The following is an 18,022-nucleotide window of genomic DNA, read 5'->3' as shown; positions in this document are numbered from 1 at the left end:
GTGACAGACACCCAGGTGAGCCAATCAACGTACAGAACAGAACACCAGAGGGAGCTTCCAACTATAAAACACACGAGGCATCAGCACTCTGCCTCTTTCCACTGGTGACATCTGTAGTGACAGGGTGTACAAATATTTCAACACCTTCTACACGTGGATCAGAGCTAGCCTGGTCTAGATAGTTAGAGTCAGTTTACTTAGAGTAGTATAGAGTCAACCCACAGGCAGCTGTGTGCTTCGTTACTGAAGTTCAATAAATCTTATTGAACCAACGCCTACGTTTGCTGTATGCTTTATCATTTATCTGCATCGTGTTGAAGTCCGTGTTACCCCAGGGTGAATAACACGACATAATACCAGGAGTGGCTACTACTTCCAAGTAATTTACCTTCGAAAATTCACTGACGACCAGCAACTGCCTTCCAGCGGCATGGAAAAGATCGAGGCACCTCCACAGCTCTGGATTTCCGGAAATCTTGGCACCAACTAGCGGGTCTTCAAGCAGAAATTCAGTCTATACATTGAGGCCTCAGGCCTCAAAAGTGCATCCGATGCCCATAAAATCGGGCTGCTGACGTGATGACGTGCCCCAACTGCAGCAGTACTATCGACTGCGGGGGACCAGGCCATCCAAATCTTCAATTTGCTCACTTTTGACGACAGTGAGGACAAGACCAAGTTCCAGACCGTCTTAGCCAAATTTGACAGTCGCTGTGAAATCGAAACGAACGAAAGCTTCGAGCGTTACGTCTTCCAGCAGTGCCTTCAGGGTAAGGATGAGCTTTTCCAGTCTTTTCGCACTCATCTGCGCATTCCAGCGCAATCCTGCAACCACGGTGACACCGCTGATTCCCTCATCAGGGATCAGATCGTGTTTGGCGTTCACTCCGTCGCCCTGCGGGAGCAGCTCCTAAAAATAAAAAATATGACCCTGCCAGTAGCCATCGAGATGTGCAAAGTCCATGAACAGGCGAAAAGTGCTATTCCCGCCTTAAGTCGGCAGAGCAGGACCAACTTGCCTCCCACGAGGCTGAGAGTGTACAGGCCATTGCCCGAATGCGGCACCTGACCATCGACGAAGGCGGCCATTTCGCGCACTTCTCCAGGGGTCCCACACATACACACCATGGTCGGGAGAACGAAGCGGCCGAATACCACACTGCGCCTGTGCGACGATGCACGGAGCGTCACGACGCCCATTTCAAGCGGCAATGCCCTGCAAGGAGCAGGCGGTGTCTCAACTGCAAGAAGCCTGGCCATTATGCAGCCTTGTGCAGGTCTGCACCTCCGATAGGGGGCCGGCGATCCTAGTTCCAACGCAGACGCGTTCGAAGTGTGCAGCAAGGGCTGCTGAATTTGGAACCTGATCCCGCCACGGATCCAGAGGACAGCTGCCCGGAGTCCCCATATCGAGTGGGCATCATCACCATGCATGACAAGGCCTCCTCGCATTCAGTAACACAAACACCCATCCTCAAGGTGGATTCTGCGGACGGGTGGCGTGCAACAGTACAAGTCAACCATTGTAGCATCCGGTTCAAGCTGGACACCGGTGCTTCGGCCAATCTAATCTCCCAAGCAGATCTTGCTCGTATCCAAAGGCAGCCAACAATTCTTCCGCCAGCCTGCCAGCTGCTTGACTACAATGGCAATGCCATCACTGAGTTAGGGTCCTGTCACCTGCATGTGTCTAACAAGGCCATCAAGGCCACTTTGCGGTTTGAGATCGTCAAGCCCGGCAAGGCTCCTCTGCTTGGTGCCCATGCATGCAAGCTACTCCATCTCGTCCAGCGTGTACATGCCATGTCCTCTGCCAGCACCACTCTTCAGGCCGACATTGATGAGCTACTATTGCAATACCCAGATGTGTTCAGTGGGATGGGCACGCTGTCCTACCGCTATAAAATTTTGCTCAGGCCTGATGCCACGCCTGTAATCCATGCGCCACGCTGGGTGCCGGCACCTCTAAAGGACCATCTAAAGGCGCAGCTGCAGGAGTTCCAAGATCAGGGTGTAATATCCAAGGTGACGGAACCAACTGACTGGGTCAGCTCAATGGTCTGTGTCAAGAAGCCCTCTGGAGAACTGCGCATTTGTATCGATCCCAAGGACCTGAAAGACACCCCCATCTGCAACAACTACAGGTTCACGCCGGCGACTATGGGCGCCACTTTCAAAAGGTAGAGACAGGATGGGGGGACGCTGACAGTTAGGGATTTTTACACCAACAACAGATTAACAATGCTCAGAGTTGTCAGAAAGATTCCAGCTGACGGGGAAATTAACCTAGGTACCTACAAATTTAAAACTTCCAACGAAGAGAAACAAGGATGTACCCACAACCGCCACAACGATCACTGCTGGAGGACCTGCTGGATGCGGACATCTTAGGGAAAGGGAACTGTGGTGACATGTACGGCCGACTGCTGAGGGGGGCCAACACCCAACTGGACGAGACAAGGGAGAAATGGGAAGAGGACTTGGGGTTTGAAAAAGGGTGGGGACTCTGGAGCGAAACATTGCACAGGGTCAACTCCACCTCCACATGCGCAAGGCTAAGCTTAATGAAGTTAAACGTGGTACACAGAGTCCACTTTTTTGTTAATTTAGAGTACCTAATTCATTTTTTCCAATTAAGGGGCAATTTAGTGTGGCCAATCCACCTCCCCGGCACATCTTTGGGTTGTGGGGGCGAAACTCACGCAAACACAGGGAGAATGTGAAAACTCCACACGGCCAGTGACCCAGAGCCGGGATCGACCTGGGATCTCGACACTGTGCCACCGTGCTGTCCCTCTTGTTACATCTTCTAAGAACTCTATCAAATTAGTCAAACATGATTTACCCTTCATAAAACCATGCTGACTCTGATGGATAGCGCTTTGGCTTTCCAAATGTCCTGATATTATGTCCTTGATAATTGATTCTGACAATTTTCCAACAACAGATGTTAAACTAATTGGTCTATAATTTCCCACATACTGCCTCCCTCCCTTTTTGAATAAGGGTGCTACATTAGCATTTTTCCAAACCACTGGAACCTTTCGCATGTCCAGGGAATTTTGGAATATTATAACCAATGGATCCACTATCTCTGCTGCCACTTCCTTCAACACCCTAGGATGTTGGCCATCAGGCCCAGGGGACTTATCTGCCCTCAATCCTAAGAGTTTGTTGAGTACCATTTCCTTATTGACACTGATTATTCCAAGTTCCATCCGTACTATTACCACTGAATTGCCCGTTCCTATGGGAATAGTACTAGTGTCCTCCACCGTGAAAACTGAGGCAAAGTATTGATTTAGCATCTTTGCCATTGCTGTGTTTCTCACTATTAACTCATTGGTTTCATCTTCCAAGGGATCAACATTGACCTTAGCGACGCTCTTCTCTTTTATGTACCTGTAGAAGCTTTTACTATCCTTTTTGATATTCTGTGCAAGTTCTTTTTTGTAATTGACTTTAGCTCTTTTTATTACTTTTTTAGTATCCCATTATTTGTGTTTGAAAGTTTTCCAATCTTCCAGCCTGCCACTGGCCTTTCAATATGATATACCTTAGTTTTGTCTTTATGATGCCCTTGACCTCCTTGTTTAGCTGTGGATGTTTCTTACCCCTCTTCCCATCTTTCTTCCTCATTGGGATATATTTTAGTTGTGAGGAATTGAGTATCTCCTTAAACAATTGCCACTGCTCGTCAGCTGAAAATGAAATGAAAATCGCTTATTGCCACAAGTAGGCTTCAAATAAAGTTACTGTGAAAAGCCCCTAGTCGCCACATTCCAGCGCCTGTTCGGGGGGGTGGGGGGCTGGTATGGCTGGTAGCTGTCCTACCTTTTAGCCTTCCTGCCCAATTTACTCTGGCAAAATCTGTCCTCGTGCCTATGTAATTTCCTTTGTTTAATTCCAGAACACTAGTGCGCGTCTCCGCTTTCTCATCCCCAAACTGAATCTTGAATTCTGCCATACTATGGTCATTACTCCCTAGTGGATTCTTAACTATGAGGCGAGAGATTCAGCATTAGGACCAGCCTTCAAAAGAAAATGTTTTCTCCATACCAGCAATTGTTTAATGTGTTGGATAACTTACCAAGGAGTTACTGCCACATGTTGGACATTGAAGCATTGAGTACAACTTGAGTTGGGTCCTACTGCATTACATTAGCACCATGCAGTTAATTACAGAGCTTGTAATCAGCTCAGTAGATGCTGTCAGCTGAGCCCTACTTGCAGGAGTTTGTAAAACTGATAGTAGTATTTTCAATAATGCTGTTACTAGTGCTGTGCAGCCTCTGGGTCTCCATCAGGTAGTTAGCTATCTCAGACTGCCCCTGTAGCCTTCTAAATGCGTCAAGCTGTTTGATCCCTCTCAAGCCCAAACTGTTAGAGATCACAAGTCACAGGTAACTCAAAAATCCTTCGTTGAGGTTCAGCACCCTTCCCTCTCCCATTTTGAAGCAGGTAAAAGAGCAATTAGGAAAGGCATTATGGACTTATACTTCAGCAATAATCGGTTTATAGACATTTGTAATAACCAATAAAATTATTTCAAGTTCTGCAGTGTTCTTTTAGCTTTTTCCTCTGCGAAAGCAGGCTCCTCTCTAGCCTTTTTGGAGATGCAACTCACTGTATTCCTTCTATCATTTGCTACTGCCCTTTTCTCTTATTCCTTTGGCCAGATTGAATTGACAAAAGGATGTCCAAATTCAGAAATAAAGCTTTTCCAATACCCCCTTAAGCTTCCATTGGAAAACCAATTTTGGTGTTCAAAACAACTGTGAACTGGGAGCAAATCATTGACAAGTTTAAGAATTCTAGTGGCAGCATTTTATCAGTTGGAAATGGTGTTTGGGCTCTGAATATGTCATAGGATCTTCATTTTAATGTATAACTATGATCTCATTGGTTTGGGCAGGAATTCTGACCACGTCCCGCAGAGACTTAGACCATAGATCAATGAGATTTTAAGCAATTTTCACACTGAAACATGAATCGATAGTAAGATGAGACTTGATGCCAAGAGCTGTAAACTATTATTTTGCAAAAAGGTGGCCTTGAGACATTGTTTAAAACCAAACCATTGGTGGGCCTAACTGTCCTTGTAGCAAGAAGGAGTTTCCAACTTTCAGTTATTCAACTTAAAAGAGGCAACTAACCTCAGCTACTCCATTCATAGCAAGGCCCTCCTTTTAAAGTGGGACTGTAAAAAGAGCAAACACTTGTTTCATAGAGGAAATTGCAAGCAAAGTCCTACACCTATTTGTGTCAAGTGACATCCAGTGGTTATTAAGGGAACTGCTCAAGGCCACTCAAAAAAACGTTTTTTTCTTCTTGTGTGCCTGAAAAGTCAACACACTGCTGACGATTGCCGTGCGCAAACCTCCTCCCAGTACTTTGGTGCCATAGCCAAATGAGGCCCAAAATTGAAAATAGTTCAGCGTTCACAATGCCGGCTTTGACCAGCTATTTTATGGTCTCTTCACTGGCAAGGTTTGCATTTTGAGTAGAAGTCTAAGACTACCACAATTATATGGTTAAAATGTGACTGGCTGCTTCTGTCTCCATCTGTCTCTGTTTTCTGTTTCCTTCTGTTCACGGCCAGAAGAGAAAGCCTGCCGTACCCACACCAGTGAGCACTCCAGACCAGAGGCTTACAATGAGTGCGAGGTGTTATCAGTTATTCGCACAAATAATGAATTTCTTATTGTTGCAATCTCTGTAGAAAAACCTGATTAGTGTACTAATGCAGGGGCTAATAATATGTTAATTGTATTATTAAGATTAAGGATGCACAGGTGAAAGACATTGATTGATTAAGTACCTTGAGCCCATACAAGGAGAGGGATTGCCATTGTACCATGGCTATGTTTACAGCCAGGTGGCCTTGGAGAGGGAGCATTGGTTGCACAGTGGTTAGCACAGCTGCTTCACAGCTCCTGGATCCTAGGTTCAACTCCCGGCCTGGGTCACTGTCTGTGCGGAGTCTGCAAGTTCTCCCCGTCCCTGCGTGGATTTCTTCTGAGTGCTCCAGTTTCCTCTCACAGTCCACAGATATGCAGGTTAGGTGGATTGGCCATTCTAACCTGCCCTTAGTGTCCAAAAAGGTTGGGTGGGGATAGGGTGGAGGTGGGGGCTTGGGAGGGATGCTCTTTCCAAGGGCTGGTGTAGACTCGATGGGCTCTTTCTGCACTGTAAATTCTATGATCCGGTGCTCACCAAAATGCTTCAGGCCTCCTATAACTGTTGAGCGCCACAGAGGCTTGGTACATCATCACCCTGCTAATGATTTTGATAATGTGGTTTGATTTTTTAAGTTTCCTTTGTCATTTTGATAGCTTTTTGTTACAGTGCTCCACTAGGGGCTGTCACCCTTTTCATTTCTCTATTAATTTATTTATAGTTGCTTTATTAAAACAAGTATAAGGAGAGGCTTCTTGGATACTATGTTGGTTCAGGAGGAGACAGTCAGATGTATGTTTCATCATGTAAATGAATTCAGAATTAAGTAAAAGATGGACGTCAAGTTCCCAGTTTCTGAATGAATTAACATGGTAGCAGAAAATGATTGCCTAACGATGAAAGTTAGAAACTAAGAAAGAAAACATTTTCAGACAGTAGATTGTAATCTGAGTTATGTTTGTAAGAATAATAATATAGTGTCACAAGTAGGCTTATGTTAACACTGCAATGAAGTTACTGTGAAAATCCCCTAGTCACCACACTATGGCGCCTGTTCGGGTACACTGAGGGAGAATTCAGAATGTCCAATTCACCCAACAAGCACATCTTTCGGAACTTGTGGGAGGAAAGCGGAGAACGTGGAGAAAACCCACACAGACACGGGGAGAACGTGCAGGCTCCGCACAATGAGTGACCCAAGCCGGGAATTGAGCCCTGGTTCTGTGAAGCAACAGTGCTAACCAATGAGCTACCGTGCCACCCTAAATAATGTCAGAACGTAAGTGCGAATTGTCAGTGTAAGACATTGATGTTCTCGGAGTCTAAACCTTATAAACAGTGGAAAAAATGAATTGGATATATGGACATGGATTATGTCCTCATCAACGAGAAATCGAGGTATGGCATTGGCATTGTTGTTTCCAAAAAAAGTAAAATTGAATGCAAAGTATTTTGTGCTGGATGCCTGTCAGTTAGACACTGATGAAGATTGGATCTTCTATTAAGTTTCATGGATGAAACTTACAAGAAAGATGTTCCTTTAGCTGCCTCCAAGTCATGGTCAGACTTGGATAAATTTTGAAACATGGATGGTCATCCAGAATATATCCATGGACTTTAAAAGATTGCAGAAATTTAATTTGAAGATTCCTTGTTCCAAATGCTTACATTCGAATTGTTGTATCGTGCTAAGGTGTTGCATATGGAGCGGCTCCTGGTCTTAACTGGTGCTCAGTCCTCAGAAAAAGACACATTTGGATTAAATGTCTACTGCTTTTTAAAAAACAAATTCTGGTGAAGCAGTCATGCTTAATGGTGCAAATGTGACATTCTGTGATTTCACAAAGGATGGATGACTCCCATGATTGGAATTTTGAGATTGTTCAGATACCAAGAAGAGTTACAGTTGGAAGGAATGAGGATGAAGGCATGTTTAGCACATATGACAGGATTTGAGTAGCACTAATATACAAATGAACCCAGGAATTTCCGGCGAACAGTTAACAGGTGCTACTGATGTCATTCAAAATATTATACAGTGAACCACCCAAAGTGTAAGAGTAGGGGGCGGGATTCTCCCAACGGGAGTCTAAGTGCCGACGGCAGAGTGAAAACTGGAGTGTTTCACTCCGGAGCCCCCTCCCAGCCCCCTATTCTCCCGGGGCTAGGAGCGGCGTCACGTATTTTACACGCGCTGGGCCTTGGCGCCGCGTAAAAAGCACCGCCGCGTAAATGACGCGGCTGGCGTCGCGTAAATGAAGTGACCCGCGCATGCGCGGTTGCCGTCCTCCCCGAGGCCGCTCCGCAAGAAGATGGCGGATGGATCTTGCGGAGCGGCTGAGGAAAGGAGGTCCTCCTTTAGAGAGGTCGGCCCGCCGATCGGTGGAGTGACCCCCCTTCCCTTCCACCCCCCCCCCCCCCCCCCCCCCCCCGACAGGCCGCCCCCCAGCTTTCCCGCACAGTTCCTGCCGGCAGCGACCAGGTGTGGACGGCGCCGGCGGGAACCTGTCGTGTTGGGGCGGCCGCTCAGCCCATCCAGGCCGGAGAATAGCGGGGGTACCGGGGAATCGCTGTTGTGAGTGTCTCAGGTGATTCTCCGGCTGGAGCGGCGCAGAACTCAATGGGGCCATTCTCGCCGGTTGGGAGAATGGCGGGACGGCATTGGACCGGCGTCGCGCGATAAAATGGCATGGCCGGCGCTTTTCCCAACCGGCGCGGCCTCGGAGAATCGCGCCCAGGGTTTTCAAAAGCAACATATGATAGAGAATTTAGAAGTTGAATTTCTGATGATTAATCTGAGGGAATTGTACTAGTCACAGCAAGCTTTAGTCCTGTAATGTGTTTATTACTCACATTTAATGAATTGTACCATGTTCGATAGTGGGTGCACCTTAGCAGTGTGGAAAGATTTCTTAAAATGTTATTTGGATCCAATCTGTAGTGAGGATCGAAAGTAAGGTCAGGGAATATGAAACATCTACTTGGTTCAGGGGTGACAACACATTGAGGTCACTGATAAGAATCGTGATTCCATGCAAAATATCTGGAGTAAGCCACTTTGTTAGACGTAGGCCGGAATTCACCGACCATTGGGATTCTCTTTCCCGCTGACAATCCACCCCCGTCCATGGGTTTCCAGCGGTGTGGGGTGGCTTCAATGGGAAATCCTGTTGAAAAGTGGTGGGAAGAGAGAATCCTGCATCCAGCGAACAGTGCACAGCTGAGAAACGTACGGCTGGGGAACCGGAAAATCCCACCCAAAGTGTCAAGTGAGATACCCTTGCTGCTGAGCAAACCATCCATGAGAAAGACACAAAGAAACTGGACACAGAATATGATAAAGCAATTTATTTTTGGAAAGTCAGGATATGTTCAGTTTATCCGATCAGGGATTAATGCATCCACTTAACAAAATCTGCATTTCTACTCAGAATTTTAAATAAGTGTTAATGAACTGAAAATCACTTATTGTCACAAGTAGGCTTCAAATGAAGTTACTGTGAAAAGCCCCTAGTCGCCACATTCCGCCGCCTGTTCGGGGAGGCTGGTACGGGAATTGATCTGTGCTGCTGGCCTGCCTTGGTCTGCTTTAAAAGCCAGCTATTTAGCCCTGTGCTAATGAGCAAGAGAAAAACAAATTGTCTTAAAGTTGCAGACAATTTTCTCATTCTTGTCATAGATTGATTGTGCTGTCATTCATCATAATTCACCCAAAATTGGCAGACCACCAGAAATGATCACATAATTTAAAATGGAAATTGGTGTTCTTGCACAAAACTGGGCATGCTCCATGGACTTTGGAAAATTCTGCTAATTGCACCCTTTTGGAGACCTTTGAGGAGGTTTTAATAATTAAGTTGTATTTTTGGAGGCAGAAGGACATTAATAAGTATATTTTAAAATGTTCTGATAGTAAATTTTTAATTTGCTAAGAAACCGACTACTGTACCCCAATATACGTAGAAGATAGTTTTGTAACTTTTATAGAAATGGCTGGTTTAGCACAGTGGGCTAAATCGATGGCTTGTAATGCAGAACACATTCAGTAGCACGGGTTCAATTCCCGTACCAGCCTCCCCGAACAGGCGCTGGAATGTGGCGACTAAGGGCTTTTCGCAGTAACTTTGTTGAAGCCTACTTGTGACAATAAGTGATTAATATTATTATCGTTTTCAGTCATTTAAAATTGGATTACTCAGGATCACAGAATAATACAGTTCAGAAGAAGCCCTTCAGTCCATCGAGCCTGCACTGAAACATGAAATACACCTGACCTACCTACCTAATCCCATTTGCCAGCACTTGGCCCATAGCCTTGTATGTCATGGCGTGCCAAGTGCTCATCCAGGTACTTTTTAAAGAATCTGATGCAACCCGCCACTAGCACCCACCCACTCCAGTGCATTCCAGACCATCACCACCCTCTGGATAAAAAGGTTTTTCCCCACATCCCTCCAAACCTCCTGCCTCTCACCTTCAACTTGTTTCCCCTTGTAACTGACCCTTCAACTAAGGAGAACAGTTGCTCCCTATCCACCCTATCCATGCCCCTCATAATCTTGTACACTTTGGTCAGGTCACCTTGCAGTCTTCTCTGCTCCAACGAAAACAACCCAAGCCTATCCAACCTCTCTTCATAACTTAAATGTTCCATCTCAGGCAACATCCTGGTGAATCTCCTCTGCTTCCTCCGGTGCAATCACATCTTTCCTATAATATGGCGACCAGAATTGTACACAGTACCCCAGCTGTGGCCCTACCAAAGTTTTATACAACTCCAACATGACCTCCCTGCTTTTGTAATCTATGCCTCGATTGATAACGGCAAGTGCCCCATTTGCCTTTTTCACCACCCTTTTAACTTGTCCTCCCATCTTCAGATATCTATAGACAAACACGCCAATGTCCCTTCATTGCTCGAAACTACCCAGTGTCATGCCATTCATTGAATACCTTGTCAAGTTTCTCCTTCCAAAGTGAATCACCTCACACTTTTCAGGGTTAAATTCCATCTGCCAATTTTCTGCCCATTTGACCAATCCATCGTTTAGCTCAGTTAACTGGAAAGCTGGTTTGTGTTGCAGAGCAAGGCCAACAGTGTGGATTCAATTCCTAAACCAGCTGAGGTATATATGAAGGCCGCACCTTCTCAACCTTGGCCCTGAGGGGTGGTGATCCTCTGGTGAAATCACCACCAGTAAGCTCTCCTTAGGAGAGAAGCAGCCAATTGTCATCTGGACTATGGCGACTTTACTTTATCTTCCTGTAACCCAAGACACTCAACCTCACTATTAACCACCCAGCCAATGTTTGTGGTATCTGCTAACTTGTTGATCTTCCCCCCCACATAGTCATCTATGTCGTTTACATAAATAACAAATACAAGAGGACCCAGCACAAATCCCTGTGATACGCCACTGGACACTGGTTTCCAATCACTAAAGCAGCCATCACCCTATGTCTCCTACAACTAAGCCATATTTGACACAGATTATGTGAATCTGAATAATAACAAATGCTGATCAAGGCAGAATGCTCATAAGCACTTTTGCCATCCTGTTTTTCTTTTCAAGATCACGTTGTCTGAATCTGAAGCATGAAAATTATTGCAGTAGTGTATAAACTTATGCCAAGAATTTTATTATATCAGTGGATAATCACGCAAACGCGATTAAAGTAAAATGAACATCTAAAGCAATATGTAAACCAATGTAAAATTTTGCAAAAATAGTACAGATAAAGTCGTATGAGTATCAAAATGATGACTAAACATTTTGACACTTCTGTACAATTTAATAACTAGGATTTTTTTTTCTAGATCTTCATCTTCTAGTAGATGTGGCATGTAACCAGGATCACTTTCAAAAGGAGGAGGACATGTGTGTTTGGGAGACAGAAACCAATCATTCTCCCCAACTCTCACCGTAACTATTTTGCTCTTCAGCCACTTCAAATAGCCAGAAAGTCGCCCTATATTAAAATACTAGCACTTAATATCTGCTTTATGATTTATAATTTTGTTTCTTGCATTATTTCAGAAACTTTATAATATATTTTGAGCTAATATTTGAAAGAACTGTTAAATAGTGCAGAAATTATACTTATTTAAACTCTTCAAACACCGCATTTTAATATTACATTAACTCAATTATTCTTTGTAGTTTAAGTTGAAAAACAATGTCTAACTTGTTTACACTGTAAGTGTCCAGTTTTCTCAAATCCGGCTTTCTAGTCAAGTAAAGTGCACCCAGAAACTGAACAGAGGATTTGATTTGTCTTCAATATTTTGTTATCAATGTAAATTACATAGTTTTCTCTGTCCATCAGTTTAAATAGCTTCGCGCAAAAAATTAAATATGTGTATCTTAAATAGGAATTGATGCCATTTCATTGCGATTTCTGGTCAGCATAAAAGTAATCTCAACTAAAGTACGTATTGAGTAATCTCAATCAGGCCATAATAGAATGAGCAATGAAAATGCAACACTGAGTCAAATATACCTACTCTTCTCTTCTGAATGTATTGCCAGGGTAATGTGTACTGTATTTGAGTTATGCCAGAAGTGCATTGGAAGTATTTATGTATCTTGCATTCTCGGAAGTTTGTTTTAAAATGTAATTACATAATCATAAGGGAGAGTCAAACTCTATCACTTCTGAATCCGCCAATTAACTGGTTACAGAGCAACATTGGCAGAGCCTCTGGGCAAAGCAGTTCTCACATTAAAAGTGAATTTATAATTTGCTGAACCTTATATGAATTAAAATACATAAAATGTAAAGTAGAGAAAAAAATAAAAATTTATTAATTGAAATTTCATCGTTAAGTAAATTTTATTTTTTCCATAAATATAGTTACAAAAATATTTCATTTGCAAATTGCAGTGAACTTATCCTGCCTGACAGTTTTATTATAAAGCACAGTTTGTCATTAGAAATAATTTTAGTAATATAATTATATTTAAAATTATATAAACTAATATTTGGAGGAGGAAAGGAAGTACAGCTTTCACATACAATTATTTTTAGCTGTGAGTTCTGAAAAACTGAAATAGTCCTGAGTTAAATGATTTTACAGTATTACACAACTGGATACTTTCTCAGCAGCAACACCATTATCATGTAATGACATTTCATATACAAGCGTTTCTGGTTTGCATTGAGAAGTTTGGAATTAAGAAGCAATGGGTTGCTCACAAACTTAACCACAGTCTGAAGCTGCGCGATACAAATCGCAGCTGGTTACATGGAAATTTCACCTCTTGACCATAGATTCTTGGTTAGATATTTCATTCGTTTATAGCCAGGGAGATGAAAATCTAGCTTGTGCCTTTCTTTTTTCCTGCTGATTGCCTTTTGTGAGCAAATTTATTTCTAATGATCACTCGGAGCAAATAATTAAATGTTTGGCTTTCCAACATTGTCTTCTCTCACCTCTACCAGGCAGTGCACATGCATGAAAAATATTAATGCAAAACAGGATAACTGCTTTTTCTATGAACCATGAACAGTAATGATGAAAAACAGAACCATCTGGGTTGGGCATTACTTTTTCAATTCCTGCTTTAAAAATTGTACTGTTTTTATGTGATGGTTTCTTTCATTTTATGGTCTATTTAATATAAAAAATTCTATGTCCAATGTATGCTATTTCTAGAATGTAGTTTTCCCATATATTGTACAGTATTTAATCTACTATGTAATTAACAGCATATTAAAAAATAATGTTTTACTGGTTCACTTTGTACCTTTTCCGCTTTTCATTATAAATTCATCAAGTCATCCGTCAATTCATTCTGCCAGGTTACAACAGGATAATATTTGACCAATAAATTCTAATGGTGATTTTCGCTAAATACTTCAGACACAAAAAGGTAGAGAGAAGGTGGAGGTCTTGAGCTGAAATATTGGTTTAGCCCACATTTAGTACAATACACCATTTTGGCAAAGGAGCTTAAGCCAGAACAGTTAATTGTCACTTGAAATGGCTGCTAGCATTCAGTAAAAAGGCTACAAGCATTTCATCGCTAGCAGTTCAACTAACACCTGCTCCTGTTTGGGAGTAAACATGTTTCAATTTCAAGCATTCCTTATGATGCACGATCAATTACACTGAGACGAGATTGAATATAACTGAGGCTTTATTACTCTAAGATGTGTGGCCTCCTACAGCTCCTACGGGGAGTGCACATTTATACTCCGCCTACTGGGCGGAGCCAGCAGGCAGGGACTACCCCCGTACCTGTTGTACAGTGTCTTACCACATATCTTCTAATATGTACAACAGTGGTGATTATCACATTCACTCCCTGTTAAAATTGAATCTGGCGGGGGTGGTGGAGAACTATATACAGAGCAAGTTTAATATAAAGAAGCGAGAAAAAAAATTTATTTTTGAAGTCCAGTACAAAGTGGTTTGATAGTCCCGAACCAATTATAGATTTAGCCGGTCCAGGGCCTTGATGTGACGTTGGGAGTGACGCAGTGGTGGTGGCGATTCCGGTGTTGGTCTGGTCCTCGGTGACTCTGGGAGCGTGCCGAAATCCTCTTCATCCTCTGGCGTGGGCAGGGGGAGGACAGATGGTCCTGGGGGGGGGGGGGGGGGTGGAGCCGGGCCGGAGGGGTGTGTGTGTGTGCTGGTGCCAGATCCCTGAGGGAGACAGTATCCTAGCGGCCGTCGGGGTACGCTACGTAGGCATACTGGGGGTTAGCCTGGAGTAACTGCACTCTTTCAACCAACGGGCCTGCCTTGTGGAGTCAGACGTGCGTACGGAGGAGTACGGGTCCTGGAGCTGCGAGCCAAGTCGGGAGCGATACGCCGGATGTGGACTTCCTGGGGAAGGCAAAGAGACGTTCATGAGATGTGGCAGTGCATAGTAGCGACCGAGTGGAGTGCAGTGCATCGGGGAGGACCTCCTGCCAGCGGGAGGCCGGGAGATTTCTGGACTGTAAGGCCAGTTGGACGGCCCTCCAGACCGTCCCATTCTCCCTCTCTACCTGCCCGTTTCCCCGGGGGTTATAGCTGGACGTCCTGCTGCAGGCGATACCCCTGCTGAGCAGGAACTGATCTCATCACTCACGAATGAGGATCCCCTGTCACTGTGGATGTAGGTTGGGAAGCCGAACAGAGCGAAGATTGTGTTGAGGACTTTGATGACAGTGGCAGATGTCATGTCGGGGCATGGGATGACGAAGGGGAATCTGGAGTACTCATCGACCACACTGAGGAAATACGTGTTACGGTCGGTGGAGGGGAGGGGCCCTTTGAAATCCACGCAGAGGCGTTCAAAGGGGCGGGAGGCCTTCACCAGGTGCACGCGGTGAGACCTGGCAGTCTCCGGTGATTGCCCTGACTTCCTCGATGGAGTAGGGCAGATTGCGGGCCTTTATGAAATGGTACAACCGTGTGACTCCCGGGTGACAAAGGTTGTCGTGCACGGTCCAGAGTCGGTCTACTTGTGCGCTGGCACATGTAGCTCGGGTAGGGCATCTGGGGGCTCGTTGACCTTGCCGGGGCGATACAAAATCTCGTAGTTGTAGGTGGAGAGTTCGATCCTCCACCTCAAGATTTTATCATTTTTGATCTTGCCCCATTGTGTGTAATTGAACATGAAGGCTACCGACTGTTGGTCAGTGAGGAGAGTGAATCTCCTGCCGGCCAGGTAATGCCTCCAATGCCGCACAGCTTCAACGATGGCTTGGGTCTCTTTTTCGATGGAGGAGTGCCGAATTTCGGAGGCATGAAGGGTGTGGGAAAAGAATGCCACGGGCCTTCCTGCCTGATTGAGCGTGGTGGCTAGGGCGATGTCTGATGCTTCGCTCTTCACTTGAAAGAGCAGCGTCTCGTCAACTGCGTGCATCGTGGCCTTGGCCATGACGGCTCTAATGCGGTTGAAGGCATGTTGAGCCTCGGCCATCAAGGGGAAAAGGGTGGACTGGATGAGTGGGCGGGCCTTGTTTGCACAGTTTGGGACCCACTGGGCGTAGTATGAAAAGAACCCCAGGCAGTGTTAGAGGGCCTTGGGGCAGTGGGGGAGGGGGAGCTCCATGAGGGGGCGCATGCGGTCGGGAACGGGTCCCAGAACTCCGTTCTGGACCACATAGCTGAGGAAAGCTGAGCGTTTCATGCTGAATACGCACTTCTCCTTGTTATAGGTGAGGTTTAGGAGAGTGGCGGTGTGGAGAAATTTGGCAAAGTTGGCATCGTGGTCCTGCTGATCGTGGCCGCAGATGGTGACATTGTCTAGGTATGGGAAGGTGGCCCGCAATCCGTACCGGTCGACCATTCGGTCCATCTTCCTTTGGAAGACCGAGACCCCATTGGTGACGCCGAAGGGAACCCTGAGAAAGTGGTAGAGGCGGCCGTCTGCCTCGAAGGCAGTAAGTGGGTGGTCCGCCTTACGGATGGGGAGCGGGTGGTGGGCAGATTTGAGTTCTACAGTTGAGAAAACCCGGTACTGCGCAATCTGATTGACCATATCAGATATGCGTGGGAGGGGGTGCGCATCGAGCTGTGTGTACCTATTGATGGTCTGGCTGTAGTCCACGACCATTCTGTGTTTCTCCCCAGTTTTCACCACTACCACTTGGGCTCTCCAGGGGCTGTTGCTGGCTTCGTTGATGCCTTCCCGAAGCAGCTGCTGGACCTCGGACCTGATGAAGGTCCTGTCCTGGGTGCTGTACCGTCTGCTCCTCGGCAACGAGTTTGCAATCCGGGGTTAGATTTGCGAATAGGGAAGGTGGGTCGACCTTTAGGGTAGCGAGGCCGCACACAGTAGGGGATGGTAGGGGCCCACCGAATTTCAAGGTTAGGCTCTGGAGGTTACACTGGAATTCCAGGCCGAGTAGCAGGGCAGCGCAGAGGTTGGGGAGGACATAGAGGCGGAAGCCGCTGAATTCTACGCCCTGGACCGTGAGCGTGACTATACAATACCCCCGGATTGCCACGGAGTGGGATCCGGAGGCCAGGGAGATTCTTTGATTGGCGGGGTGTACCACGAGGGAGCAGCGCCTTATCGTATCTGGATGGATGAAGCTTTCGATGCTCCCGGAGTCCAGCAGGCAAGAGGTCGCATGCCCGTCGATCTTCACGCTTGTCGAGGCGGTGGCTAGATTGTGCGGGCGAGACTGGTCCATCGTGATCGAGGTGAGTCGTGGCTGGTCGTCGCTGGTGTCAAACGATGGGGTTCCCGGGGGGCAGGGGTCCTGAAACAATGGAAGTGCCCATATGCAGTGGGGGAGACAAGATGACGGCGCCTGATGATCCTGGGGTGGACAAGATGGCGGCGCCCACGGGCCGCACGTGGCGGGGGTTGAAAAAGATGCAGCGCCCATGGGCCGCACGTGTTCCGAGGAGGGGAAAATGGCGGTGCCCACTGGCCCTGAGTGGTCCGGGAAGGTGGAGATGGAGGCGCTCATTGACCGTACGCGAGGGGGGCCGGGGCGATAGCGGCGACTGAGCGGGCCTGGCACACCGCAGCGAAGTGCCCCTTCTTGCCACAGGCCTTGCAAAGGGCAGCACAGGCCGGGCAGCATTGGCAGGGGTGTTTATGTTGCCCGCAGAAGTAACATCGGGGGCCCCCGGGGTTGGCTGACTGCCGCATGGCACAGACGTATTAGCTGGGTGAGGCCCCCAGTGGGGCAGCCGTCTGTGGAGTCCACAATGCGTAGGAGGGGTGGGTCGCGCGGCTGGGGGTGTAGGCCTGACTATTGCGCGAGGCGACTGTCATTGATAGCGCTAGTTTTTTTGTTTCTGCGAGGTCGAGCGTGGCCCCCTCTAAATGACGCTGACATATGAGGTCTGACCCTATCCCCGTAACGAAGGCGTCCCGCATGAGGAGGTTCAAATGTTCCCTGGCCGTCACAGTCACAGTCTCTGACCAGGGGAATTAAAGCACGCCAGAAATCTTCTACGGACTCATCACCAGGGAGTTGACAGCGAGTAGAGAGTACCTGTCTGGCGAAGAGCGTGTTCCTCCGCTGGGCGTAATTCTGTTTCAGTAGCCCCATGGCTTCATCGTAGGTCGGTGTGTCCTGGATAAGAGGAAAGACATTGGAGCTCAGCCGCGAGTAGAGTATCTGGATCTTCTGAGCTTCCAGGATTGGGTCTGGTGCAGACCTGATGTATGCTTTGAAACAAGCTAGCCAGTGTTGAAAGTCCTTTTTGGCGTCGCTTGATTGCAGATCCAGCTGCAGGCGATCCGGCTTGATGCGGAGGTCCATCTTCTGAAAATCTTGGAGTGATAAATTGATGCACGATCAATTGCACAGAGACGAGAGTTGAATACAACTGAGGCTTTATTACTCTAAGATGTGTGGCCTCCTACAGCAGCTGGCGAAATGG

The 18,022-nt window shown here is 46.4% G+C and overlaps 1 protein-coding gene across 1 annotated transcript in view; it reads left to right on the top strand.

The window, feature by feature from the left end:
• Window positions 1–12,608, top strand: part of hsf5 (heat shock transcription factor family member 5) — a 141,060-nt gene extending 128,452 nt beyond the window's left edge. Inside the window, 1 exon segment of the mRNA XM_038813971.1 lies at window positions 11,498–12,608. Within this exon segment, the coding sequence (XP_038669899.1) occupies window positions 11,498–11,607 (110 nt within the window). The 3' untranslated portion in view covers window positions 11,608–12,608.
• Window positions 12,609–18,022: the final 5,414 nt, after the last annotated feature.

Source organism: Scyliorhinus canicula, chromosome 12, assembly GCF_902713615.1.
Source record: "Scyliorhinus canicula chromosome 12, sScyCan1.1, whole genome shotgun sequence".
Lineage (NCBI taxonomy): Eukaryota > Metazoa > Chordata > Chondrichthyes > Carcharhiniformes > Scyliorhinidae > Scyliorhinus > Scyliorhinus canicula.
The sequence above is the reverse complement of the archived record's forward strand: the minus strand, read 5'-3'. Positions and strand labels throughout refer to the sequence as shown.